Below are 26,254 nucleotides of genomic sequence, written 5' to 3'. Positions count from 1 at the left end.
TTATAAGAAGGAGCTCCAATTATACCTGCCAAGGATAGCTACTTAATTCCATTATTAGGTTTGACTGTCTGTGTCAAATGGTATCAGTAAGTTTTATTACAAATTACGTTCATTGATTTTTTAATCTTTCAAAATTATAATGATTTTCAAAGCAGCAAAGGTGAAACAAAACATAGAGAGGATTGTAAATTTGTTTTTGATTCTGTTTATGTACATTGGTAATTTATGACTATAGAAGTCAGGCATATGAAACAACCCTAAGATGGAGAAAATCCTTCTATTGTGTAATCTTGTATGGACGCAAGAGATCCAAAATGCTCTCTACTAAGGACGCTTAAGCGGGAGGGAGCACTTGCAATGGAAGCATTACAATTCAGCCACTTCATTGTTATTACCAAAGTTCACAATAGGGAGCTTGAACACTTTTTTATACTCATTTTTTTAAATATTTTATGATAATATTTATTTGATAGTAGCATGGAAGTAAAATTAATTTCGTAAATAATATATACATAATTTGCATCGCATTTACCAAATATAGTGGGAAAAAGTCATTTATTTATCTTGATTGTTAAAGTAAGAAATGAAAATTAATATTTATTATTCTGACTCCATGTGTCTATACTATATATATAAGAGATTGAGGAGGAAGTGTTGAAACGATTGATATCATATCATCAGATATGTCGAGGAAGTTGATGCAAGCTCTTCACTACGATTCCTACGGTGGTGGTTCCGCATCCTTGAAGGTTTCACTCTCCTTTTTATTTCTTTATTATTATTCTCTTTCATTCTTTCTCAACTCACAATTCTACAACATAAATAAATAGGATTTTAGGTTATTGCTTCTTCCTTCTTTGCAACATAATTCAGAATCAAGACAAGCGGATCTTATTTTAATCTTTTATAATATGATTTAGATGTTACTTGCTTTGATTGAAAATAGTTAATTTTGATCTTATATAAGCAGCATGTTGAAGTTCCTGTTCCCAGTCCAAATAAAAATGAGGTTTTGCTGAAATTGGATGCAATTACCATTAACCCCGTTGATTGGAAGATTCAGAAAGGTCTTCTGCGCCCTTTATTCTTACCTCGTCAGTTTCCCCATATTCCTTGTAAGTTAATCCCTCAATTCCAATTCCAATTCCAATTCCAATTCCAATTGATTTATGTTATAATTACATCCCATCCTCTTGCTTTATAATAATATAACCATTTCTGGAACAGGCACTGATGTTGCAGGAGAGGTAGTAGAGGTTGGACCACAAGTCAAAGATTTTAAAGTTGGTGACAAAGTTGTTGCTAAACTCACTCATCAAGTACTTTTATTCTTCTTCTTCTTTCCCTTTCCTACTGTTTTTCAACTTAAAATGATGTTTGACTACCTTTGGGTTGGGGGTACAATTCTAACCTTGGCTAAATCTAGATTATTGTGGACAAGAAGCAAAACTTTTTAAATAGAGGAAGAATAAAATCATCTTTCAAATGCAAATTGCAGCACAAATTCAGTTTTCAATCAAAGGGTTGAATTGGAATTCTCCTTACTCTTTGGTGATCTGAAAAACCAAGGAATATTTGTCATAGATATTGATTTCATACCCTCTATCGGTAATAAATTTATAACTACCAAAGGACAACCATATGCTTTACTTGAGTGTGCATTAGATTTAGTCAATTACTTGGGCAGTATGCTCCAGGCTCCTGCCATTGTGGGCTTTGGGGGAGGGTCTTATGCTCTTATGTATGGAGCCCCCTGTCAATGGAAGGGCTGTTTCTGCAGCTAAATCTCGAGCACCAACTGATATGACAACAACACAATCATGTTCCAAGATTAGACAGAACCTAACTGGCATGTTATTATTTATGATTTACTCAGTTAACTATCTGATAACCATTGTATGTGTTGTTTATGCTGAATGGCAGTATGGAGGTGGATTTGCTGAGTTTGCTGTGGCTAGTGAGAGCTTAACCGCTGCCAGACCATCCGAAGTGTTGGCTGCTGAAGCTGCAGCCTTACCTATTGCTGGTCTCACTGCTCATGATGCCCTCACTCAAGTTGCAGGAGTCAAGCTTGATGGGAGTGGACAGCCCAAGAACATTTTAATAACTGCTGCATCAGGCGGTGTCGGTCACTATGCTGTTCAACTAGCAAAACTCGGGAACACACATGTGACAGCCACTTGCGGGGCTCGCAACATTGACTTTGTTAAGAGTTTAGGTGCTGATGAGGTTCTTGACTACAGGACTCCAGAGGGAGCAGCTCTAACAAGTCCATCTGGTAGGAAATACGATGCAGTGATACATTGTACAACCGGAATACCATGGTCAACTTTTGACCCTAATTTGACTGAAAATGGAAAGGTAGTTGATTTGACGCCTAGTCTGAGTTCATTGACGACTTTCGCCCTGAAGAAACTTACCTTTTCAAAGAAGCAGCTGGTGCCATTTTTCGTAACAGTCAAGCGTGAGGGCCTGGAATATCTAGTTCAGTTAGTGAAGGATGGGAAGCTGAAGACTGTTATTGACTCTAAGTTTCCTTTGAGCAAAGCTGAAGATGCTTGGGCTAAGAGCATTGACGGCCATGCTACTGGAAAAATCATTGTGGAACCGTAATCACAGTTTGCTTGGTTTGCTGTATTCCTATCTTATTGTGCAATGTTTTCTGTAAGCTCATATATAAATGAATAAGTAGGCATATCATATGCTGAAAGGATTGAAGTACATGTTTGTTGATATTCTCTTGATGGTTTGTAAATGATAACATAAGGATGCTGTATTGGATTACTTGTCTTGTCTCCTACCAAGTTTTGTTTTCTAGAAAGGGGTTAAGAACTTGAGAAGAAAGTGAAATTCAAGGTGAGAAGTCTAATTTCAGAAAAGAAAATCAACGGTTAGAAATGGTGAATTATCATCTGTTACCACATGCTATGTATGTAGATTATAGTACACTTTCTCGGGAGGTGGGATGCTCGGGCTTGAATTTGCTCAGATTCCTAATTTCATGAGTTGGGAACAAGTCTCCTGACCCTCCATCCATATTCACACACCAAATCCTTACCACTCTCAATCTCCTAGTGTGAAGTTCTGTGAACTACTGCATTGCAGCACCAAACCACGCATATGTGAATGTTATTGTTCCAACACCACATTTTAATAACCTAGTTGTATTGAGGTTGCTTGCAAGTAACACCAAATGAACCATAAAAATAAAAGACATACTTACATATAGCTTTAATTAATTAGCTACATCACATCATTCTCTCTTACTTGTGGCTCACCCCACGTGCACCAATTTCAGCCAAGCCAATAAACTCTTAACGTTAAGATTTCAATATCTATTTCGCATTATATACTTTAGTTGAATATCTGTCTCAAGGAACAACAATACCTGCTCGTTTAACTCCACTGCTAAAAATTACACAAACTATATTCTCACCAACAACAATAAAATTTCTATTACTTCATCTTCAGTTTTTGCATCACATAATAACAAATATCAATTTTTGAATAAAAATTCAAGAGAAAGGGATGTATGCACTTGACAAGAATTTTATATGGCATCACTACATCATCCCAATTTCATTGACTTTTATATGTAAGGATTTGGTATAAATTCACTTGATCACAATAATTTATCTATGCATAACATTAACAGCAACAATAAAAAATCACATTACCTTATAATAGCTGGCGTTAAAAAATAATTTATCCATCCAATATTAAGAAGAGCGTGAATCATGCATGACTGAAGTTGCATATGATGAGTAAAGGCTGAGAGCGTGACATTGTAGGGTTTGGAGTAAGTTAAAGAGAGAAATGAGCATGATGAGTAGTAAATGGTGAAGCATTTGGTGGTACTATATTACACTGATCATCAGTGTAATGTTCAACAATGGAGGTTGTAGATGAGGGAGGGGTTAATAGGGGATGAAAAATGTCGTTTAATTTTAAGATGCAGGATTGAATGTGATGGGCTGTAATGTATTCCGTTAAGTTCCATTGTACTCAATCTTCAACTACACAATGTTAACATTGAATGAATGCTATTCTACCATTTTCTACCAATCCAAACATTGGCTAAACGATTCTATTAAATACAAGTGGGTATGCATAAATAAGATGATAGTAGCAATGAGATATAGAAAATGAAGTATGCAAAAAGCAATTGTGTTACTCTTATATTTTTGGATGACACGACAATAGGTTGTGAATGAGGTCTGCATAGATTTAGTTAATTCACTTATGAAATGATGATAGTGCTACATAACTTGAATGGGGTAAAAGGGACTGGGATAAACATAACGAGAAAAATGTATTTGAGGAGGGTGCATCCATTATAAAACCTACTCAGCGTCTTGCAGATTCTGAAACAAAAGAAAACGAATCGAAAAGTAAGAATAATAATAATAATAATAATAATAATAATAATAATAATAAATTGGCAGATAAAAAATGAAAAAGAAACCTGAATAGGAGGAGAGGGATCCTGAGCGTTAAAAAGAGGAGAACAATGAGAGTATGCAGATCCAATTCCAACTCCAGCACCGAAAGCTACCGATGCCCACCGACTAGTAGGGCTCCCTATTTCAATTCATTATTATTCAAAATTAATTTTACTGATTAAATAATAATCGGAATAAATAAATAAATAAATAGGAACAAATATGAGAGACTGACTGAAAAGGAGGAGGCCACCAAAAGCACCGGCGAGGGTAGAGTAGATGAAGCGGCGGAGGGTGAGATCAGCGCACGCGTCCCATTTCGCATCAACTTCTTCCTTCCTAATATTCCCCATTCTCTCTCTCTCTCTGTTTCAATCCAACACACACAATTAACAAACAACAATCTCCTCCAATATCACCCACTCCTCTACTACTACTACAACTCTACAATTACTAGGCCGGGCTCTTATCTCTTCTCTCCTCTTTGGCCCAACCCACTCCCCTTCATATTCCTTTTTTAATATTCTTTTTTTTATTCATATCTATACAATAAATAAAATATGCCCTTTCAATTATTATTTATTTATCTCTTACTTTTCTAAAACTCTTTTTAAAAAATAAAAAAGTTGTCTTAATCTTTTCATCTAAGAACAAAAAAATTAAAGATGATGAGTGCGTGGAAGTGAAAAATGGGGCAATTTAGATATTTTAGTTGTAATAATGGTTAGATGAATAAAGGAGTGAGTGAGTGAGTGACATTGGATACGGTGGATATTGGAGTTGGAGTTGTTACTTATTACCACTCTGTCTGTTTGTCTGTCTCTGTCGAACAAACCCTCTTCTTCTATTTCTGGACTACTCTTTCTCCACTTCTTCTTCTTCTCTCTCTCTCAATCCCAAATGGCTGATACTCATTCTAACCCATCTCCTCCTCATCCTCATCCTCATCCTCCTTCTGTTACTGTCACAGAAACAGATCTATCATCCACTCTTGTAACTCCTCAGCTTCAACAATCAACTGAAACCACCACCACCACCACCACCACCACCACTGGTTTCAATGATGTAGTAGAAGAAAAACAACAAGTATCTGCTGACACTGCTACTGCTGCCTCGTCAGCATCATCATCATCCACTTCCAACAAGATGATTATTCCACACAATCTCCTTTCATTCAAGGAAGAGAGCAATAAAGTTTCCGATCTCTCCGATCCCCAAAGAAACTCTCTTCAACAACTTAAGAACCTACTCACTGGCGATCCCAAATATGAGGTTTCCATTTGGGGAGTTCCTCTTCTCAAAGATGACAGGACTGACATCATCCTCCTCAAGTTCCTCAGAGCTCGTGACTTCAAAGTCAAGGATGCACTCACCATGATTACTAACACCCTCAAATGGCGAAAGGACTTTGATATAGATGCACTCATTGATGAAGATCTGGGTGATGACTTTGACAAGGTTGTGTTCATGCACGGTTATGATAGAGAAGGTCATCCAGTGTGTTATAATGTCTATGGTGAGTTTCAGAACAATGATCTCTATCACAAAGCTTTCTCCAATCAGGAAAGGACAACTAAGTTTCTTAGATGGAGGATTCAGTTCTTGGAGAGGAGTATCAGGAATCATCTTCATTTCACTCAAGATGGAGTTAATACAATTCTTCAAGTCAATGACTTTCACAACTCTCCTGGTCCTGCTAAACGCCAACTTCGCATCGCCACCAAACAAGCCTTGCAGTTACTTCAGGACAATTATCCTGAGTTCGTCTCTAAACAGGTTACCTTACCAATTTACATTCCTCAACTCTATATGTTTTGCTACATTCCGACTAAACACTCAACTTAGTTTGAAACTTAATTGGTAATCTAAGTGCTTAATTATTATTATTATTACAAACAAGGAGTGGACCAATATGGTTTTTGATTGATCTATTTCTATTTTTGGATTGAATGGTGCAGGTTTTCATCAATGTCCCTTGGTGGTATCTTGCATTCTATACCATGATCAGTCCCTTCATGACACACAGGACCAAAAGCAAATTTGTGTTCGCAGGACCATCCAAGTCTCCCGATACCCTTTTCAAGTTACTACTTTTGCCAACTTCTGTTATTTGGATCAAAGCTTCATCTTTGTTACTTTCTTTGTTGGGTTGTCTTCGCTTCATCTTTGTTACTTTCTTTGTTGGGTTGTCTTCTCATTCTTATGTATATTCATTTTTAAAATAGGTATATATCTCCTGAGCAAGTGCCTGTACAGTATGGTGGCCTAAGTGTTGATTTTTGTGATTGCAACCCTGATTTCAGTATGTCTGATCCTATCACAGAGATTCCTTTAAAGCCAAACACAAAACAGACAGTAGAAATTGCTATTTATGAGGTGAGATTTCATCACTCCCTTTTGGATTCTTTCACTCTTATTATTAACTAAACACTCTATCATGTTATTAGTCTCTGAATTAAATATCTACCGGCTTGATTTCCAGACATGCATTATTGTTTGGGAGCTGCGAGTGGTGGGCTGGGAGGTTAGCTATAGTTCTGAATTCAAGCCTGATGCTAAAGATGGATATACAGTTATCATCCAGAAAACCACAAAGATGTCCCCTACTGATGAACCAGTGGTTTCCAATAGCTTTAAAGTTGGTGAACTCGGCAAATTATTCCTCACTATCGACAATCCCACCTTGAAAAAGAAGAGGATTCTTTACAGATTCAAGATCAAGCCCTATTCTGATTGAGACAAATCATGTACAGGAAGTCATTTTGGGTACTTGGAGGAAATTATGGAGTAAGAAATATGCATGCATCATTTGTTCATTTCATTACTCATCTTTATTGTTGGTCCTGTCTGTCTTTATTGTATTTAATACTTGATTGTCTAGACAAACATTTTAAGTGTTTAACTAGTCTAAATTGTTCCTTTATTTTCTGTTGTTGAGAAATGTCAAGGAAGAGAACACACATGGATTTGGAATTAGAGTTGGTTTATGAGATTCTATGTTACCAGAATAGTGTATCACTTTGTTGTATGTATGATGTGTGCGCAGTTTTGATTCAGTAGCTTTGTTTTGAGAATTCTAAAAAACTTTGCCAAACTTTGTTAGTAGTATTTTGGTGTGGACTTGAACTCCTACACTTTATCATTAACCACTCTTATAACTCCCATTTTTTGTTGATGGTAGAACTCGAACCCACAACCTTCTATTCCTTACGACCACCCTCTTCACCATCGAACCACCTTACGACTCACGTTTTTTAATTATATATTTGTATACTTCGACTATGTGCAGCGAGTATCCAGTAATTTTTTTTTAATTATATATTTATATACTTCGTAATAATCGATATGTAAAAATAATGATTATATGAATATGATATTTATATGATAAATTTATGATATTATATGTAATTTATTATGAAATAATAATAAAATTCATGATATATAATCTTAAAATAATAATAAATATATAAAAATTTAATTAAAAACTAAATATATAAATTTGTAGGTACGTATGTGCGAGTATCATAAAACTCGTTCTCACCTATAAGGTATTATTGAGGGTAGTTGCTATAGATATTTCTATGTGTACTCATGTGTTGGGTTTTTTGTCATCCTTAGTTGTGATAGGGTGTTGATTTAATAGTGTAAGACTCCATTAGTCCCTATGATTTAATTCTTGTGAGTGACATTCGTGGGAGGACACAATTATTTTCTTACTAAAAGTGGAGAGATATACTGCATAGAAACAAAAAATTGAATTTTCTAGAAAATTGATTACTTTGAATTAAAATTGCCGATTGTTCGTTAAACGTTGTCCAAATTTAAAACCACAGATTCCACTTTTTTGCTTTGCATTATTAATTGGTCAAATCTTCAACCCGAAATAGTAGGTGATATTTTTGGGGTACACAAATAGAAGTAGTTGATTAGACACCATGCCTAAAGCATCTTGAGTCAGGAAGTCCTTGATATGTTACACGAGAGTTCAATGCAAGAAAAAAAAGCAATGCACCATTGTACAAAAGAAATAAAACTTACACAAATAATATTAGAAAGTCATAACTAAGACCTAACGTGCAGTTTAGCAATATAGATATTAGGAGAATGTTAATGAGTATTTTTAGAATAAATATAATTTTATTTTAAAAAATGATATATTTAATGTATCTATTTTTATCGGCCACAAAATAAAAGATTATTGAAAAGGTAGAGGTTAAGAAGAACAAGTGATCACCAAAAGTATAATAATAGTCTAACATAAAGAAATGCATAATAAACATAAGAATAAGAAAATCCCTCTTTTAAAATGCTCCAAGAGCTTACATAGATTAACTTTATAACTTAGTCCAAGTGAGAGCTATATTTTCAAAAAACAATCTGATTTCTAACATGTCATATATTTCCAGATAGTAATAAACCATAGAGAATTTCATACATGTCTCTTCTTCATATTCACGTGCAACAATTCTTCATGACGTAGGAAATGTGTATTGTCATTTTTGTGAATGACAGAAAAAAGCGGAACCAAAAACAGAGCTTTTTTCCAAATATCATTAGATTTTGGGCAAGAAATACTAGGATCTAAAACACCTCTTCTTAGTAAATTCAACATAGGTATTTCATTCATGATTATCTTCCGTTCATATTTAAGAGATCTTTATTGTGTGTTCCAAGAATATGGTAGATTAAATAACATATGGCTTGCAATTAAGAGCATCCAATGTCAAATGCAGATGATTCATTAATGGCTACATTTGCTGAAAATGTTGGTGCTGATGGGTTGAATGGTGCAGCAAAACAGGAGAAATGATATTAATTGTGTGAGTCTTTGTAAAGAGGGTATTTCGATAGTTCCACACTTCCACAACAACAACCAATTGGGGTTATCCTTGAAAGGTAATGCCCCCTTTGAAAAATTATATTTTGGCAATAATGGAATGGAAGAAATTGAGGAAAGAAACAAAGCAGAAATGAAGGATTGGACTGGACGTCCACACAATAGCATATAACTATATATTATAACACTCTCACTCTCACCACGCAATTGCAATAGTCTAAAAATATATTACTATTTGGATATTGTTTTTTACTATATACATTTATACACGTTTCCATTTATTGTTACTCGTTAATACGTATACATATATTCCTAAAATACATGATAAATCCATGCATTGATGTACCTGCATGAAACCTTATTAAAAAGAAGAAGGAACCGACATGGAGGATTAGAAAAGGTTATGGTCCAACTATGACAAAAGCAAAACTGGTCACTTTCAACTTTAGTTGGATTCAAAGGCCGCAAATGACTCATCACACTTTTGCCTTCCCATTCACCTAACCTAAGACTCACCCGACTTTCCACTTGCCTACACAAATGGATGGAGTTTCACTTCATCTAATAAATCATTTTTTTATTGATTGAGATCCTCCACTAGAATGCAACTTATTTTACAAAAAGTCTTTTTTGCTACTTTTTTCCAAATCCGAAATGGAAATATCTTATTGAAATAAATATAAAAGAGTATTGAGGTTCTTTTGAAACATGGAATTATAATATAGTTTAAAAATATAATTAAATCTGAATGTAAAGCAATGAATGTACATGTGTTTAGCAGTGAAAGTAAAATAAATGAGCAGTACTTACTAGTTTTGCAATGTAATGTAATGTACTGTAATGTGTGTACTGTAAACCCCACCATGATGAATTGATGAGGGTCATCCTAAGCAAAGAGACAGACCTAGAAAAGAATGAATGGGTGATTGAACATCATTCACCAAACACACCAATACAATACAATACAACATGAATGTTCCTGTCTTCATACTCCACATAATAACCATCTCATCACCTCCTAGATAGATAATTGAGCAGTTCTACTCCATTTACTTATTGTGATATAATTAGATAATATGATGAACAGGTTGGTGGTACAAGTTGTTGATGCTATTGACCTGAAACCAGTAGATGGAGAAGGCTCAGCCAGCCCTTTTGTTGAGGTTGTTTTTGATGACCAACAACAAAAAACAGAAACAAAGCACAAAGACCTCAATCCTTATTGGAATCACAAGTTACTGTTCAACATTAATAACCCAACACACCTTCCTCACAAGACTATTCAAATCTCTGTTCACAATGATAGAAAACTTGGTCACCGCAAAAAGTGCCTTGGAAGGGTCATCATTTCAGGTCATTTTGTCCCTCTTTCTGAGTCTGAAGCTGCTGTCAGACGCTACCCTCTTGAGCAACGTGGACTATTCTCAGATCCCAAAGGAGAGATTGGTCTTAGATTCTATGCTTTTTATGATCCTTCTACTACTAATACTGCTCCTCCACAACCACAGTCATATGAAGCTCATGATAATGAGACTCCTTTGCAACAAACAAGCACTAACATGCTAAATGCTCAAGAAAGCATGGTTGGTGATTTTGAGAAAAAGAACAAGAAAATAGAAAAAGAAGTTAGAACTTTTCATTCCATAGGAGCTGAGAAAACCACTTCTGCTGCTCCTACTTTTACTAGGCCTCCCCCTCCCCCTTCCGCTGCAGCTAGGCCTTTTTCTCAGGCAGCCTCAATTGAAATGAGGGCTGATTTTGCAAAAGCGGGGCCACCAAGTGCAATGTTAATGCAGATCCCAAAGCAAAACCCTGAATATGCATTGGTGGAGACAAGTCCACCACTAGCAGCTCGATTGCGATACAGAGGAGGGAACAAGGTAGAAACCACCTATGATTTAGTGGAACAGATGCATTACTTGTATATCAATGTGGTCAAGGCAAAGGACCTTCCAGTCATGGATATCTCAGGAAGCCTTGACCCTTATGTGGAAATCAAGCTTGGTAACTACAAAGGTGTCACAAAGCATTTGGAGAAGAACCAGCACCCCATTTGGAAGCAGATTTTTGCCTTTTCCAAGGAGAGGTTGCAATCAAATTTGCTTGAAGTGACTGTGAAGGATAAGGATATAGGGAAAGATGATTTTGTTGGTAGAGTTATGTTTGATCTGACTGAGGTTCCTCTTCGAGTACCCCCAGATAGCCCACTGGCACCTCAATGGTATAGGTTGGAGAATAAGAAGGGGTGGAAAGATAGCAATAATGGAGAAATCGTGCTTGCAGTTTGGATGGGAACACAAGCTGATGAGTCCTTTCCAGAGGCCTGGCACTCTGATGCTCATAATGTGAGTCACTCGAACCTTGCAAATACACGATCCAAGGTATATTTCACACCAAAGCTTTACTATCTTAGAGTTCAAGTAATTGAAGCTCAAGATCTTGTCCCTTCTGAGAAAGGTAGAGCTCCAGAGGCAGTTGTGAGGGTACAACTTGGTAATCAAATGAGATACACAGGGCCTTCTCCAATGAGAGGCACTGATAGCCCAATTTGGAATGATGAACTTATGTTTGTGGCAGCTGAGCCATTTGAGGATTTCATTATTGTGACAGTCGAAGACAAAGTAGGTCCTAGCAATGTTGAAATATTAGGAAGGGAGATTATATCTGTGAGAAATGTTCCACTCAAACACGAGACCGGCAAGCTCCCTGATGCTCGTTGGTACAATCTGCGTAGGCCTTCAGCTGTTGATGAGGAAGAAACTGAGAAGAAGAAGGATAAATTCTCAAGCAAGATTCACCTCCGAATTGTTCTGGAAGCTGGCTATCACGTGCTTGATGAATCCACACACTTTAGTAGTGATCTTCAGCCATCTTCCAAACATTTAAGGAAGAAGAACATTGGAATTCTCGAACTTGGGATACTGAGTGCCCGCAATTTGCTACCTATGAAGGCCAAAGAAGGCATAACTACAGATGCATACTGTGTTGCCAAGTATGGCAACAAGTGGGTTCGAACAAGAACTCTTCTTGACACATTGTCCCCTCGATGGAATGAGCAATATACTTGGGAAGTTCATGATCCATGCACTGTTGTCACAGTTGGGGTGTTTGACAATTGCCATGTTAATGGGAGCAGTGAAAGTAGAGATCAGAGGATTGGAAAGGTAAGAATTCGGTTATCAACTCTAGAGACTGATAGAGTATATACTCATTATTATCCTCTCTTGGTTCTCCAACCTAATGGGTTGAAGAAGAATGGTGAGCTTCACTTGGCAGTGAGATTCACTTGCACAGCTTGGGTTAATATGGTTGCTCAGTATGGAAGGCCTTTGCTTCCCAAAATGCACTATGTCCAACCCATTCCTGTTAGGCACATAGATTGGCTTCGTCACCAGGCCATGCAGATTGTGGCAGCACGGCTTGCAAGGGCTGAGCCACCACTCAGGCGTGAAGCAGTGGAGTATATGCTTGATGTGGATTACCATATGTGGAGTCTCAGGAGAAGCAAAGCCAACTTTCACCGCATTATGTCACTCCTCTCTGGAGTTACTGGTATGTGTAAATGGTTAAATGACATTTCAACTTGGAGAAACCCCATAACAACTTGCCTTGTTCATGTCTTGTTCTTGATACTTGTTTGCTACCCAGAATTGATCTTCCCCACCATTTTCCTTTACCTATTTGTAATTGGGATTTGGAACTACCGGTTCAGGCCAAGGCATCCACCCCACATGGATGCTAGGCTTTCACAAGCAGAAACAACTCACCCTGATGAATTAGATGAGGAATTTGACTCTTTTCCAACAACAAAACCTTCAGATATTGTGAGGATGAGGTATGACAGATTGAGGAGTGTGGCAGGTAGAGTACAGACAGTGAGTGGAGATTTGGCTACTCAAGGTGAAAGAGCTCAAGCCATACTAAGTTGGAGAGACCCAAGGGCCACAGCTATCTTCATCATCTTCTCACTTATCTGGGCTATCTTCATTTATGTTACTCCTTTCCAACTAGTAGCAATTCTAGTAGGTCTCTACATGCTGCGTCATCCTCGGTTTAGGAGCAAGATGCCATCTGTGCCTGTTAATTTCTTCAAGAGATTGCCTTCTAAATCAGATTTGCTGCTCTGAACAGATTTTTCTTACCGCACCATATGCAGCAAAACCTATATCCAGAGTCCCTGTTTCAAATATGAAAATAAACATTCCTGCATGCTTGTAACAGCTTTATTATTGTTATTATCACTTGCTTTACTTACTATTATTGCTAACTACGCCAATCAACTGTTGCAAAAAGAATGGCCATCATTCTCAATTAGCTAAGACAAGCAAGTTTGTTCACTCATGAAACATGCCAAAAAAGGATTGTCTATGAATCATATCGTACAACTACTGCAAGGTGTGGAAGAATACAAGTTCACCAATCTGTAAGTCAAAAACATGGAGTAACAATTTGATTCGACAAAATTATTAACCAACAAGCCAAAATGTCACATCTACCATCCTCCCATTTTTATTTATTTACAAAAGGACTATATTACAAAATGCTGAAATACTCTTTCACCATTCAAAAGTACATACGAATTGTGTGAAAATTTACATGTGTAGTTTGACTTTTTATTTATGTATTCGTTATAAGTTTTGTAAAATTTATGTAAGGGTGCATCAAATCCTAAATTCGTGTATGGGAGACATGTGTCATGTAAAAAAAGAAATAATAAACAATAAACTTGTACATAATATGCTCGAGTTCCGTAAAATATGCAACATTTTGATAAATTTTATAGAACTTACACTAAAATGGTAAATAGAAAGTTAAACTTCACTACACTTAAATTTCCGTGAGTTGGCTAGGAAAACTGACAATGGGACGGGTCAGAACAGATCATGTTTTGTCTCTATCTAATTCTAAATATTGATCGAATACAATCTTTTAATCCAAATATGTCTCTACACCCGATGAAACCTGACCCTACTTGGGTCTGATTCTGATCAGTCGTAACAAATGAGTTGGTAGGGTCGAGTCTTGCTCATCCCTAACAATATCTGAGACAAACTACAAGACGACTCATCCTAATTAAAATAATGTATCATCCAAAGTACATATATGCTAGAGTTACCTAGAATGGATAAAGTAATTAATACTTGTCTGGAGCAAACCCAACATAGCGAGATGATTTGTCATACCAACAAAATCGACCAAAGAATATTCTATGCTCATCACCTCTATGAATATATGAGACCTCTCACTAAAGAAGTAAACCCATAATACTCCGTTTTGATTTATCCTCTCTACACAAATCTTCATATGAGCGTCGCACTATATTTTTAAGTACCTGTCAGACGTTTCCAAACCACACTCAGACCACATCTTGCTCATATTCCAACACTCTATTCTTACAACCTCCATACCAAAGAACAGTAAAATTAATATAGAATAATATTGATTCATTGATAATGTAAAGAATTATGCATAATCAGTACATCATTCATCCTTTATTTGAATTAATTTTTGTAAATGAATTGTAGATAATGAAGTGATAGTGTAAAAAACTCTTACACTGTTTTTGTATACATCTTTTTCTCAAATTAATACTTAAGGATTAAATCAAATAAAACATGTTTTAGATAATGATAATAATAAATATGTGTTGTGAAAGTAAAATAAATAAAATAGATCACAATTCAACCTTTTAGAAAGGAACATTAATTCTTTATTTCACAAAAGAGATGACTAAATTATTCTATGCTTATCTTAAGAGTTCATATAAGACGGGTGAAAATAGGTAAGGATATATTATTCAACTTATCAACTGTAAGTTTGGGTGCATTTGATACCATGGGGTAACTAGGGACGAACTCAAGTTGAACCAACAAGGATTTTCTCCATTAATTGAGAGATAAATAGTTATTTTACCTCATATTTTTAATGATAAAAATATAATTTCATAATAAATAAAAGGATAAAAGTATCATTACATATTATTTTTGTGTGTTTTATGTATGATATTTTTCTCTAATGGAGAGAATCCTTACTAAAGTTTAGCATAGTAGGGCAAGTGGCCTCAATAGGATATTGAATCTTTTTTTATCAATAACAGGAATATATTAATTTTACTGTTATGTTTTGTAATTACTTTAAATTTGTTCCTGCAACCTAAATATTTATACTTGTACCTGCTATTATATTTTGTATTTGTATTTTAAATTTGTCTCACTACTTAAGCATTTAAACATTTATACTTGCATGTTATTGTGTGTCCTCAAAATTAGCTAAGTTAGAAATTCTAACTTCCATTTGTTGATAGATGCACAAGTGCACAACACAAGCAGAGCAATCTAAAATGTAGTGAAACATTGTATTTTTAGGACAGAGGCTCCGTCTTCATTTCACATATATCTCAAAATAGAATGAGGGAGAGATTTTTTTTTCCACTTTTTATTTTTAACGACATAAATACCATTTCATTGTATATAAAAAGTTATAAAAATGTTTTCTCATATTATTTTTGAAATATTTGTCTCTATGGGAGATATCTTTATCTTTGTTGGAGAATTTTATAAAAAATCTAATATGATATATTTGTAATAATTATTTTACAAAAAACAATGGGCAAGCCCTAAAATAGGGTAGTACCAAAAGTAATGCTCATTACAATATTTTGTTCACTACAAAATTTAAAAAAATGAAGTGACGTATAAGAGTCGTAGTTTTAGGTCTTATTTGCCATGTTATAGTAGCCTACTACTTCTTTTCAGTGAACATATGAGAGCTAACAGCTTAAAAAACACAACAAAATAACAAAAACTGCATGCCCCTACTATAAATGGCCGAACCACTGTCTAATAAAAGCTTAATGGAACAAAAACTAGGAGCAACATTAAAATATGAAATATCCTATCCAAATCCAAGCCATTAGCCAGCTCATCCGCAATTGTTTTGACTTGGTGAAATATGTGACCACAAGTAGTATGTTGAAAAGAATACATGAGAGAATGAATCTGATTCACTAGCGCACTATAGGGGTGGGGTTGTACACATCCTGAATCAATTAATTGGATACTACAAGTCGAGCCAGTTAAAATACCTCATAGCTCTGCTTGAACCACTGAGCAGTTTCCCAGTTGTTTGGCATATGTGAGAATGAAATCTCTAAAGATCCATATTTTTTTATGCAGAAAAAGCACCATCCGTATTTCATTTTGATCCAGACCTCATCAGGCGGAAACGATCTGATTATTGGGGTGTTTGGGAATTTCGTTCGAACTTCAACCCTATTTATCTGACTTATAAATTTTGTTATCCACCTGTTTCTTGCAGACAAAAATTACAATTATCTGGCTTAAGGTGGTCTTTCTTATTCCGTTCGGGAAGAATTTAGAAAGATCAAACCCATAGTTTGAAGACAAAAATTACACCCCACAAACCATATTTTGATTGTGCTTCAACTACAACAGCTATACTTAAAGTCTTCAACTATTAGGCAATTCTAGTTGGCGATAACATTATTTGTACAGAAGCATTGTTACAACAGCCAATTAATTACATTGTTACACATACTTAGTAGGAAGCCTTCATCAATTCAAATCCTTTGTTTGGTATACCTCAAATCTCCAAAATTCTTCCTTAAGTCATTCATAATCATAATATCCATATTCCTTTACCTTAAATTCTGCTCCTGTTTCTGGAGGTCCCCACCATTGTTTTCAATTATAAGCGCAAACATTTGACATCACCTCGGGGGTCTCTCCAGTGAAGTCCAACCAAACTTGCCTTTTCTAAAATCGGCCAGGATACGGAATGCTGCTTGATTAACGTCTCCATTAAATAGTTGCAAAGCAAGTTTCTTTGTGAACCTACAATTAAATATCATACAAAACTAAGAAACTCACTAAAATTTGAAGAGAGAATAACCATATCCTATGAAGCACGGATACTTCAAAACATTTTTAGGTATTTTTTGACTGTGTTTTGTAACTTCTCTGTATTTTTTTTTATGTAGCTATTGTGTCATATCCATATCCCATGCTTGTATTTGTGCTTCCTAGGTTTTTAGTTTGGCATTTTGGAATTGCAAATATTAGCATAATCAACATTAAAAAACAAAAGGAGGGACATACATTTTACCACATTGACTATCTACATCAATCTTGTATCGTTTACGAAGAACATCTCCACCTGCATTGAACAACGAATGAAAATTATAAGTTTGAAGAGGAGCTGGGAGGATCAAACACGTGTAATGTATTTTTAAGTAAGACCCAGCATGTGGATTAGTTTTGTTACATTCTAGAACAGAACATTCCTTTTCTATCATGTTCCACCCTGTTCTGTCCACACACCAAACACTACCTAAAATTGATTTCTAAAATGGAAACTATGACAAACAAACCCACCCATTATGAGATCTAAGAACTATCATTTTTTTCTGAACCATGATAAGATTCAACCTTGACTGACACTAGTAACATACCCACTGTGGGAAGCTTTGTAAGCATCTGTACAAGAATTGCAGCAACATCATCCACATCATAGGACCTCTCTCCAATGTCATCACATATGGCGAGTTTTACAGCAGCTGACTGATCATTGATTCGCATCGGGAGTATCCCAGGAGAATCCAGAAGTTCAAGATCTTTGCCAAAGTGAACCCACCTTTTGTAACATTATTGGCATATTTAGAATCAATGAAGAGGAAGTACAAAGTTTACTGGTAAAAGCCCTTAGTGTCGTGTAACAATTTAAAGAAAATACAAATAACTTCACGAACAAATAAAAAACTGCTATGATTTTAAATACTTATATTTATATAAAAAAATAAAAGATTTAGTGAAATGAAATGAAAAACTTAACCTCAATTCTCTGGTAACTCCTGGCCTGGGAGCTGACGGGCACATTCTCCGCTTTAATAAACGGTTGACCAAAGATGATTTTCCAACATTAGGGTATCCAACTATTCCTGCGCGAACCTATTCAATAATAACAAACATTCTCTAAGTAATATTAAACAATAACAATAATATTCTGATATTATACCTAAAAAATAATTAGAACTTAGAAGCAATACATGTCAACAACAATGATTTGCCACAAAGTAAAGGACAAGTTAGCTACAAGTAGGTTTATGACTTTAAGATCTACTTACATAGTACACAATAATTGGCATTAATAATTGATAAACATTTGCAGAAGAATTATGAACCAAAAGACAAAATGACAAATTATTTACTTCATAATTTGCCTAGAAACTCAAATGGTATTGAATCAGTGAGCACAAGAAGTGCAAAAAAGTTAAGAGAGAAAGAGTGTTGTAAAAAATAGAAGACATAAAGCTCTTTCTTAACCTAAAAAAATATACATTTTATTGTTTTTTGAGATAGAAAAGGAAGTAATCCTTTACCAGAAAATAATCATAGGAAATGTAAGAAGAAAAAACAGTTGAAATTGGTTTTCAATTGCTAGGATTAACCCACCGCGCGAGGAAGCAGTCCTTTGGCTCTACGCTTAACATTTACATCAGCTGCTAATTCCTTTGCTAATCGGCCTAGCTTCATCACTCCCTGAAATTGCAACACAGAATCAAACATGCTGTAAATGAAACTTCAAAATATGAAGAGAAAAAAGATGTGTGGATACCATTCCATGTTGCCCGTTGGAAAAGACAACCTTAGTGCCTTGCCTAGCATAATATGTTGCCCAAGCATTGCGATCTGCAGTTGTTATCATGTCTTCTTTATTTAAAACCAAAATTCTTTTTCTATTCCCAAGCCACAGATCCATCTGCAAAAGCAGAAATAACAATGAGATTATTAAGCTTATAATTATTTACTACAAAAAGCAGTGCTAAAATATGCATTATAAAACAATTATAAAAGTGGCATATAATAAAACAACGAATGGAAAATTAACATAATACTTTAGAATTTAGATGATAAAAATCAACTACCAAATAAAGATGGCAAGAACAAGAATAGAGAACTGAAAGGAGTATGGACTTCTTCAACCAAACTCAGGGTTAGGAAAAGTTAAACATTTAAGGTTTTAAATAAGAGGAAATGGAGCAGGTAAAAGAAACATAAAGGGAATTGGAGACTGTCAAACCCATAGTATTCTGGCTGCAATTGCAATTTAGAACCTTCGAAGCCAATACTCAACATTTATTTAAGGAATAAATACTTGCCTGTGGATGACTTGTGGACATAGGAATTCTGCCATCCCGGACCTCTATGACAACATCCATCAACTTGAACTGCTCCTTTAGTTCTCTTTCTGCTTTTGCAATATGACCAGGAAACCACTGCCCAGCACTCAGTCAGCAACAATCAGCAATTCAGCATTCTAAGTATAGCAATGATGCTACAGTAGCATAGATAGATAATAAATACCTGCACGGGTCGTAATGTCTTAGTCCAGTAATAAAGATCAGTCTCGAGATCAGTCCAATTATCACTCTCTCCTTGGGGGCCATCAAACATGTTGCTGTTGTGGTTGACGTTGGCATATCCATTTTCACTCCAATTCGATCCTTTCACACCAACTATCTGCATAGTTCTCATCACAAAAACATACAATGTTAATGAATAATTTAGGGTGCAGTGTTATCTTGTGTGTATACTGCACACACGACTGAAGGGTTGTTTGAAAGAGCCGATAGAAGGATAATTTGAGCCTATGAGAATATGGTGGCTTAACACACAAGGTTACTTTGAAGATTTGAACTTGTGAACTACATATCACAAACAGCAAAACCTTACATTTTGCCAAGGCTCACCCTCCAGCTCAATAGAATAGTATATGAAAACAACTTATGCCTGTAAGTTCTTTTTAGCTTATTTCAATAAGGTTGTCAAAGAAGCTTGTGAAAATATGTTGTTCTTAGCTTAATTAAAAATAAAAAAAAGCTTAAAGGTGGAAAATAGAATCGCTAAAAGACCATACATAAAAAAGCAAAAATAAGTAAAATTTTGAGGCAAACCTGAATGGTGGGAGATTGGGAAGAGAGGGTTGGAATGGCTGCGAGAGAGACTCTGCCTGTATTGTTAGTGGGAACAAAGTTGGGTGGAATCCATAACCCTGATGATAACTGGGAAGCATTCATCCCTTCCTTCTCTCTGTTCTATTCAATCGAATTACAACTGCTATTACTTCACTCTCGCTATTCTTGTCTCAATTGATTGCTTTGTTTCAAATCAATAAACAAGAGTGCGTGGTCTGAATCGTCTGGGAGAAGAAGAAGAAGAAGAAATGTAACTTATCTCTTTCAATCACCACCTAATTTATTCTCTCTCATTCATATATATATCAGCAGTATTTAAAATATAAAATAAAGTATTTAACTTGATATAAAATATGTTAACTCTGAAGGTTAGGCCAAAGAAAGGAAAGTAAGCAAAAATATGTTGGCTGATAAATTAAAGAGAAGATACGATGAGTATCATATAAGGACACTGATACCTATGAGTACCCAGGACAAGCACGATCAACAAATATCCATTCAGGTATGTTGGTAAAATATAACCCAATGCAAGAGCCCTGAAAATGAACATGATAACTGATGATTATATAAATAATTACAAACACACATTAATCCTCCTCAAAAACAGCATATAAAAAGTTGCATATCAATCCCCGAAAAATCACCAACTTGACTGCATAAGCAGGGTTCTAATTATTTGGTAATAACAGCAGATTCGAATTTTATAGCAAATTGAAGCATCCAGCATTACCTCAAAACTCAAGAATGTGAAAATTTAGAATAAAAAACAGGCTTCGAAAAATGCCAGTGAGAATAACTGAAGAAACATATATGTGTACAGCAGAGCTTCTTTTTATTAGAAAGTTGAATGAAAAGGCCGGAAATGTTTTGGGAAACATTACACACCTCTCTTACTTCTACTTCAGCTAAAGTGGGATCTCATCCAGTGGTTCCACTTCAAAAACAACCTTTGGATTCTACAGACGTTGAATCTAATGGCCACAGAAACGAACCCTTTCAGTGGCTTATCTCGGGCAGTGCATATGGCAAATGACCAGCCAGTCCCTCCCTATTGGATCAAAATATCTCTTTGTACAACCCGAAATCTCTGCCGTCCAATCTCTGGTCCCTCTACAACACGTGTCTTCCCAAGGACTATGCAAAACTTCCACAGCACGTGGCCCGGTCCAGCAAGCTCTACAAAACGGACGGTTGGATGAAAGTCCCTATGCCATGCTTCCTATCTCTTGAGCTTCCCAATTTTAACACAAATTATGGACCTAGCAATGTGTCAATTGATCACGCCGGGTTGGACCAAGCTATTCTCTCAGCCCATATTCCTAACCTGGAGAAGGTCTTTCTCCCAGCCCAATGCAAGGTTCAAACATTCACACATGACTCTCACCTCGCAGAAAGATTATGTAATGGAATAGTCCGGACATATTCCATTTCGCTTCATATGCTCTCTAGCCATAACTCTTAATTTACTAAGGTGAGATGCAGTAGTAGAAAACCATTGACTCGCCCAATATTATTTCCCTTAACTTTTGTTTCTCTCAAACTATATTAATTTCAAATGATATTTCTAATTTCTAGTTTTGCAGATGAATAAATATACCCCGAATTTTTTCCTTAAAAGTGGGAAAATTATAATTTTATTATTTTTAAATTAATTCTCATTTTTTTAAATTGATCTATGTCATAAAAATAAGTTAATTCTCATATGACATATTTATTTTAGTAAACTCTAAGTAATTCTTGAATTTACAAAAACATTCTTGATATCTTGTTTGTTTGTTATTTCAAAAATCGTTTAGTGATCCTTAGTCTTTTTCTATTTTACAAATAAGATCACCGTATGATTTGGTGAGAGTATTTATAGAAGGTAAGAAAATTGTATACATGTGGAAAATTTGAGTTATTAATTGAGAGAATCTTGGTATGAGATTTGTATTTAATAATCAAATTATATAATAAAAATCTTTTGAGACAAATCAAGATGATTGTAAATAAACTTCGATCGGTGAAGATGAACCAAAATATATTACGATGTGATTTACTCTATCCCTTACTATTTCCTGGTTGTAGTATTTATTCTTTACTTTCATCTTATGTTTGCTTTTGATTTTAACTTATAACAAGAGCACATTGTTAAAAAAACTAATTTATTTACATAGGACTGTAGGTTGTGTTTTTCTTCAGAAATTATGAAGTTATAGTACTTTCAATCAAATTTTCATGGATATATTAATGATTTAAAATTAAACCAATTTATTTCAAATCAATGCCATTGAGATTATTAATTATGTAACATGTGATAATTTCTCATTTTTGTAGGACCTTTTGAATTTTTTCGATACTCTTTTTCTTTCATGATTATTTTTCCATACTTAATTCAAAAAGTGCAAATTTGTTTATCAAATTGACTTGTAAGTTAACAGCTGAGTTTCGAATAAAAACTTGGGTGTGAGTAAATATGGATAGTGGGTTTCAAAACAATATTTTAGTGTTTTATTAAGACTTATTACATGGTGCAAATTTAATATTAAATTGCCATCAATCCCTTAAATATTATATTTGCTACCAACCTACTTCTTCAAAAGAATATTTTACAAATGTTAATTATTAAAAAAATTCATATATTAGTTTAAAAAAAAAAGGTTTGCCACCAGTTTAGTCGTCTAAAGAAGTTTGTGATTGTACTAGTCTATGAAATATTAAATTTCTCATTGTATTAGTTTCTTAAAAATTTAAATAAATAAATTGGTGACACTAAATATGATAACAGCTTGGATACATGTCATTTTCTATGCCATGATCGAATGATATTTTTTACTTCACATTAAACTTAAAAATCCCATTTTTAAATCATTAAATATAATATTTGAGAAAAAAATGTATGCACTAACAATATATGAGTTTTATATACTGTTATTATATTATCCATCATTGATACTTAATTATTGTTGATTTTTCAAAAAAATAATTCAAAAAAATAATAGATAATAAAGTATATGTGCATAAATCTTTACATCTAAGTGTATAGATTTTACACTCGTAATATATTTTACATAATCCTCACTCTATATATATATATAGTGAAGTTAAACATTAGTAACTTTTTTTCATTTTTAATCTCGTTTATATATCAAAATCTAACCCCTACCTGATAGAGGAATTAGAGGAATTTAGAAGTAACATAAAAATAAAGGGTGGAACTTTGCCCTAATAAATAGATGTTGAGTTTTAAAACCCAAATAATGTACATTACATGATGAAAGAGTTATTATATTTTATGTATTAATTATGGATATATATTTTGTCATTTAAATCTTTATTTTGATAGTTATCAACTTCATCTTCCGAAGAATTTTGTCACCAATTTTTTTTACTAAATATTAAATTTCTAAATTATGCTACTAAAATTACAATTTTATTATCAGTTTATTTTTGTAAGGAGTAAATAATTGTTAAAATCCATGGCAAACAAGTTAACGTTTTTTCCTAGGTCAGTACATATAAGTTTTCCTCATATATAACTATATATAAATATATGTTTGAAAACCAGCTGTAAGTTTTGTACATCAACTCTTTGGAGGACCAACTAAATAGGAGACCCCACAGTGAACCATTTTTTTTTAGATATATGAAAAATTATATTATTTTAATGAATGAATTACAATCAAACATTAAAATATAAATATATTATCTTACTTATTCACAAAGAGAAAAATAAGTAAGTACTTACTATATAAGAGTTTTTTTATATTATCATCTATATTTAATCATCATTAATTTTAAAATAAAAATAATACAGATGAATAATGAATTATGTATTAACTGTATATAAATTTTTACACGGGTAAATAATATTAATAGACATAAAATAAAGTAGATAATTTGAATATGATAGGCTAATGAAAAACCCTATCATGTGACACATTCATAAAAGTCTAAATTGCAATATATATTTGAAGGTGTTGTTTCTCGGACATGAGTTATTATTAATGAACAAATAATGATTGTCAAAAGTATATTGTATTCTTTTATATTCATCTAGTCTTAGATGGGAGGATAAAGACTATTAAGCATGAGGATAATGGTGGTTAAGAGGTGAAATTAGATTTTGCCTTTAAATAAACTCAACTCATACAATATATAAAATTAATGGTATGGTGATGGAAATTAAGAAGATAAATCCTAGTCAATCTCATACATCAATGATTGTCTTAAGTCAACAATTTAATTGCAGAAAAATGTAAAGCTCATCCAAACACTAACCTGAATTGTTTGATTCCAACTTAGATTCTTCTTAGATTTTATGGTCTCTGCATAATAAAAAAGATGGATAGAATTAGTTGAGGACCAACTACCAATCATATTAATAGTGATCAACAAAAAAGATGGATAGCATTGGTTGAGGACCAAGTACCAATCATATAATATCAAAGGCATGTTATTGGCATGAAATCTAGGATAATATTGTCTGCTATAGATACAGTTTAGGCACTAATGAATTTCATAACAGAACAAAAGCCACTAAAAGGGTCATTATATTGGACACCTCAAAGAATCATAATACAACAATGCAGTAACCAACAATGGCCAAAATCATCAATTGGAAAAAAAATCAAATAAAAGAAGCATCATTATTTTAGCATGTGTCCTACTCCAATTCAGATATCAAATTTTGTGCAGCTAATTTGCAGTAGTGTTCAATGAGACACATGGGTTTGGTTGCGTTGTGTAAAGATACCATAAGCTATCAAGGTTGAAGATCTAATAAAGTTAAAGAGTGAAATATTGCAATCTAATGTGATTTGTTAAAACTTCATATAAAATATCAAAAAATTTGTTAATTTTTTATCTTCAACTACTTTATTTAATTTAATTTCATTTATTATATGAATTTTTATTTATTTTTAATTGTTCAACAATGCTCGTTGGCCGTCCGCAACTTTAAAACGGGCAGAGCAATGAATTTTATCCGTTAACTAATGCGGACATGCCCGTACTCGTTTAAATTTTTGCGGGCATTTGCGGGCGCGGGTTAAATAGGTCGGGCGGCCCGTTTTACCATATCTAATTTTCCCAACATTATTTAACATTTTGATAATTTCAAAATACCATTGGTTGAAATTAACATTAAGTTCCAAAATAATTTCAGAAAAAAATACAAATATTGTAGTATTTTTAAAAATCTCAATTTTATTTTGAAATAATAATATTTATATAATACCATCAAATAATTATAAACTTTAATTTACCTTATTTATATTACTAATAGCTTATTTTTAGTCATCACTACTTTGATGTAAATTTATAAGATGGAGTTGTAAATTATATTTGTTTGTTTTCCTTTCTCCTTTGAATTTTTTTAGGATTAAAATATGAATAATTTAAAATAAAAATACACTGTTTAAATTTTAATCATTTAAATGATATTTATATTTAAGTAGTTTTAAAATTATATTTTAATACACCAAAAAATTTTATCGGTTTGAATCTGATTTTAAATTTAAATAAGAAGCTTAAAAATAATTTTTTTGGTCATTTAAAAAACAAATTTATTTTCAAATACCAATATTTATATAATATGCACAATAAATTTTAACTATACTCTATTATCACTTGCTTTATTTAACATTACTAATAATGTGCTAGTGTTCTTCATTACTTCAATTTTCAATGCAAATGAAAAATAAACCAATGATCATTTTAATCTTCATCCTTGTAATTTATCGGTTTAGGATTTAGGGTTTAGGGGTTAGGGGTTAGGGGTAAGGGTCCAGGGTCCAGGGTTCATGGTTTAGAGGTTTAGTGTGTTTAGTGGTTTTAGTGTTTAGTGGTTGTGGGTTGAGAGGTTTAGGGCTTAGGGCTCAGGGCTCAGGGCTCAGGGCCCAGGGCCCAGGGCCCAGGGTCCAGGGTCCAGGGTCCAGGGTCCAGGGCCTAGGGTCCAGGGTCTAGGGTCTAGGGTTAGGGGTCTAGGGTTAGGGGTCTAGG

General features: G+C 34.1%; 5 protein-coding genes across 7 annotated transcripts; 3 read left to right on the top strand and 2 right to left on the bottom strand.

Moving 5' to 3' along the window:
* LOC109353115 (putative quinone-oxidoreductase homolog, chloroplastic) lies at window positions 596-2,796 on the top strand. 2 transcript variants are annotated; one of them, XM_019595286.1, is made up of 4 exons: window positions 596-749; window positions 968-1,115; window positions 1,228-1,319; window positions 1,924-2,796. In XM_019595286.1, the coding sequence occupies exons 1-4, from the start codon at window positions 684-686 to the stop codon at window positions 2,611-2,613; spliced, it is 996 nt and encodes a 331-aa protein (XP_019450831.1). In that variant the 5' UTR covers window positions 596-683; the 3' UTR covers window positions 2,614-2,796. The 2 variants fall into 2 exon arrangements, with proteins under 2 accessions (XP_019450831.1, XP_019450832.1); XM_019595287.1 differs by having other exon boundaries at window positions 597-749; window positions 971-1,115.
* LOC109353114 lies at window positions 4,140-4,869 on the bottom strand. Its single transcript, XM_019595284.1, has 3 exons — window positions 4,678-4,869; window positions 4,466-4,581; window positions 4,140-4,364 (listed from the first exon to the last, which is right to left on the bottom strand). Exons 1-3 carry the CDS (start codon window positions 4,793-4,795, stop codon window positions 4,344-4,346), a joined length of 255 nt encoding a protein of 84 aa, XP_019450829.1. The 5' UTR covers window positions 4,796-4,869; the 3' UTR covers window positions 4,140-4,343.
* Window positions 5,259-7,469, top strand: LOC109353112 (patellin-3). Its single transcript, XM_019595282.1, has 4 exons — window positions 5,259-6,218; window positions 6,401-6,525; window positions 6,668-6,818; window positions 6,925-7,469. Exons 1-4 carry the CDS (start codon window positions 5,343-5,345, stop codon window positions 7,177-7,179), a joined length of 1,407 nt encoding a protein of 468 aa, XP_019450827.1. The 5' UTR covers window positions 5,259-5,342; the 3' UTR covers window positions 7,180-7,469.
* LOC109353110 (FT-interacting protein 1) lies at window positions 10,221-13,421 on the top strand. 2 transcript variants are annotated; one of them, XM_019595281.1, is made up of 2 exons: window positions 10,221-10,966; window positions 10,997-13,421. In XM_019595281.1, exons 1-2 carry the CDS (start codon window positions 10,356-10,358, stop codon window positions 13,404-13,406), a joined length of 3,021 nt encoding a protein of 1,006 aa, XP_019450826.1. In that variant the 5' UTR covers window positions 10,221-10,355; the 3' UTR covers window positions 13,407-13,421. The 2 variants fall into 2 exon arrangements, with proteins under 2 accessions (XP_019450826.1, XP_019450825.1); XM_019595280.1 differs by having other exon boundaries at window positions 10,221-13,421.
* Window positions 16,658-20,557, bottom strand: LOC109353113 (DAR GTPase 3, chloroplastic-like). The gene is made up of 9 exons (XM_019595283.1): window positions 20,252-20,557; window positions 19,662-19,817; window positions 19,457-19,573; window positions 18,913-19,056; window positions 18,750-18,836; window positions 18,130-18,245; window positions 17,750-17,931; window positions 17,397-17,454; window positions 16,658-17,132 (listed from the first exon to the last, which is right to left on the bottom strand). The coding sequence occupies exons 1-9, from the start codon at window positions 20,372-20,374 to the stop codon at window positions 17,009-17,011; spliced, it is 1,107 nt and encodes a 368-aa protein (XP_019450828.1). The 5' UTR covers window positions 20,375-20,557; the 3' UTR covers window positions 16,658-17,008.

This window comes from Lupinus angustifolius, chromosome LG07, assembly GCF_001865875.1.
Source record: "Lupinus angustifolius cultivar Tanjil chromosome LG07, LupAngTanjil_v1.0, whole genome shotgun sequence".
In the NCBI taxonomy this organism is placed as follows: domain Eukaryota; kingdom Viridiplantae; phylum Streptophyta; class Magnoliopsida; order Fabales; family Fabaceae; genus Lupinus; species Lupinus angustifolius.
This window is presented reverse-complemented; position numbering and strand designations above follow the sequence as displayed.

What these genes read in the sequence shown, in the direction of transcription:
- LOC109353115 (XM_019595286.1), top strand. Translation starts at nt 684, where the DNA reads ATGTCGAGGAAGTTGATGCAAGCTCTTCACTACGATTCCTACGGTGGT. An exon ending in GTGGTTCCGCATCCTTGAAG is followed by an intron (nt 750 to 967) that starts GTTTCACTCTCC and finishes ATCTTATATAAG; the next exon opens with CAGCATGTTGAAGTTCCTGT. An exon ending in TTGCTAAACTCACTCATCAA is followed by an intron (nt 1,320 to 1,923) that starts GTACTTTTATTC and finishes GCTGAATGGCAG; the next exon opens with TATGGAGGTGGATTTGCTGA.
- LOC109353114 (XM_019595284.1), bottom strand. Translation starts at nt 4,795, where the DNA reads ATGGGGAATATTAGGAAGGAAGAAGTTGATGCGAAATGGGACGCGTGC. An exon ending in TGGTGGCCTCCTCCTTTTCA is followed by an intron (nt 4,582 to 4,677) that starts GTCAGTCTCTCA and finishes GAATTGAAATAG; the next exon opens with GGAGCCCTACTAGTCGGTGG. An exon ending in ATCCCTCTCCTCCTATTCAG is followed by an intron (nt 4,365 to 4,465) that starts GTTTCTTTTTCA and finishes CTTTTGTTTCAG; the next exon opens with AATCTGCAAGACGCTGAGTA.
- LOC109353112 (XM_019595282.1), top strand. Translation starts at nt 5,343, where the DNA reads ATGGCTGATACTCATTCTAACCCATCTCCTCCTCATCCTCATCCTCAT. An exon ending in CTGAGTTCGTCTCTAAACAG is followed by an intron (nt 6,219 to 6,400) that starts GTTACCTTACCA and finishes TGAATGGTGCAG; the next exon opens with GTTTTCATCAATGTCCCTTG. An exon ending in TCTCCCGATACCCTTTTCAA is followed by an intron (nt 6,526 to 6,667) that starts GTTACTACTTTT and finishes TTTTTAAAATAG; the next exon opens with GTATATATCTCCTGAGCAAG.
- LOC109353110 (XM_019595280.1), top strand. Translation starts at nt 10,356, where the DNA reads ATGATGAACAGGTTGGTGGTACAAGTTGTTGATGCTATTGACCTGAAA.
- LOC109353113 (XM_019595283.1), bottom strand. Translation starts at nt 20,374, where the DNA reads ATGAATGCTTCCCAGTTATCATCAGGGTTATGGATTCCACCCAACTTT. An exon ending in AAGGACTGCTTCCTCGCGCG is followed by an intron (nt 18,246 to 18,749) that starts GTGGGTTAATCC and finishes ATTATTGAATAG; the next exon opens with GTTCGCGCAGGAATAGTTGG. An exon ending in GATAGTCAATGTGGTAAAAT is followed by an intron (nt 17,133 to 17,396) that starts GTATGTCCCTCC and finishes ATTTAATTGTAG; the next exon opens with GTTCACAAAGAAACTTGCTT.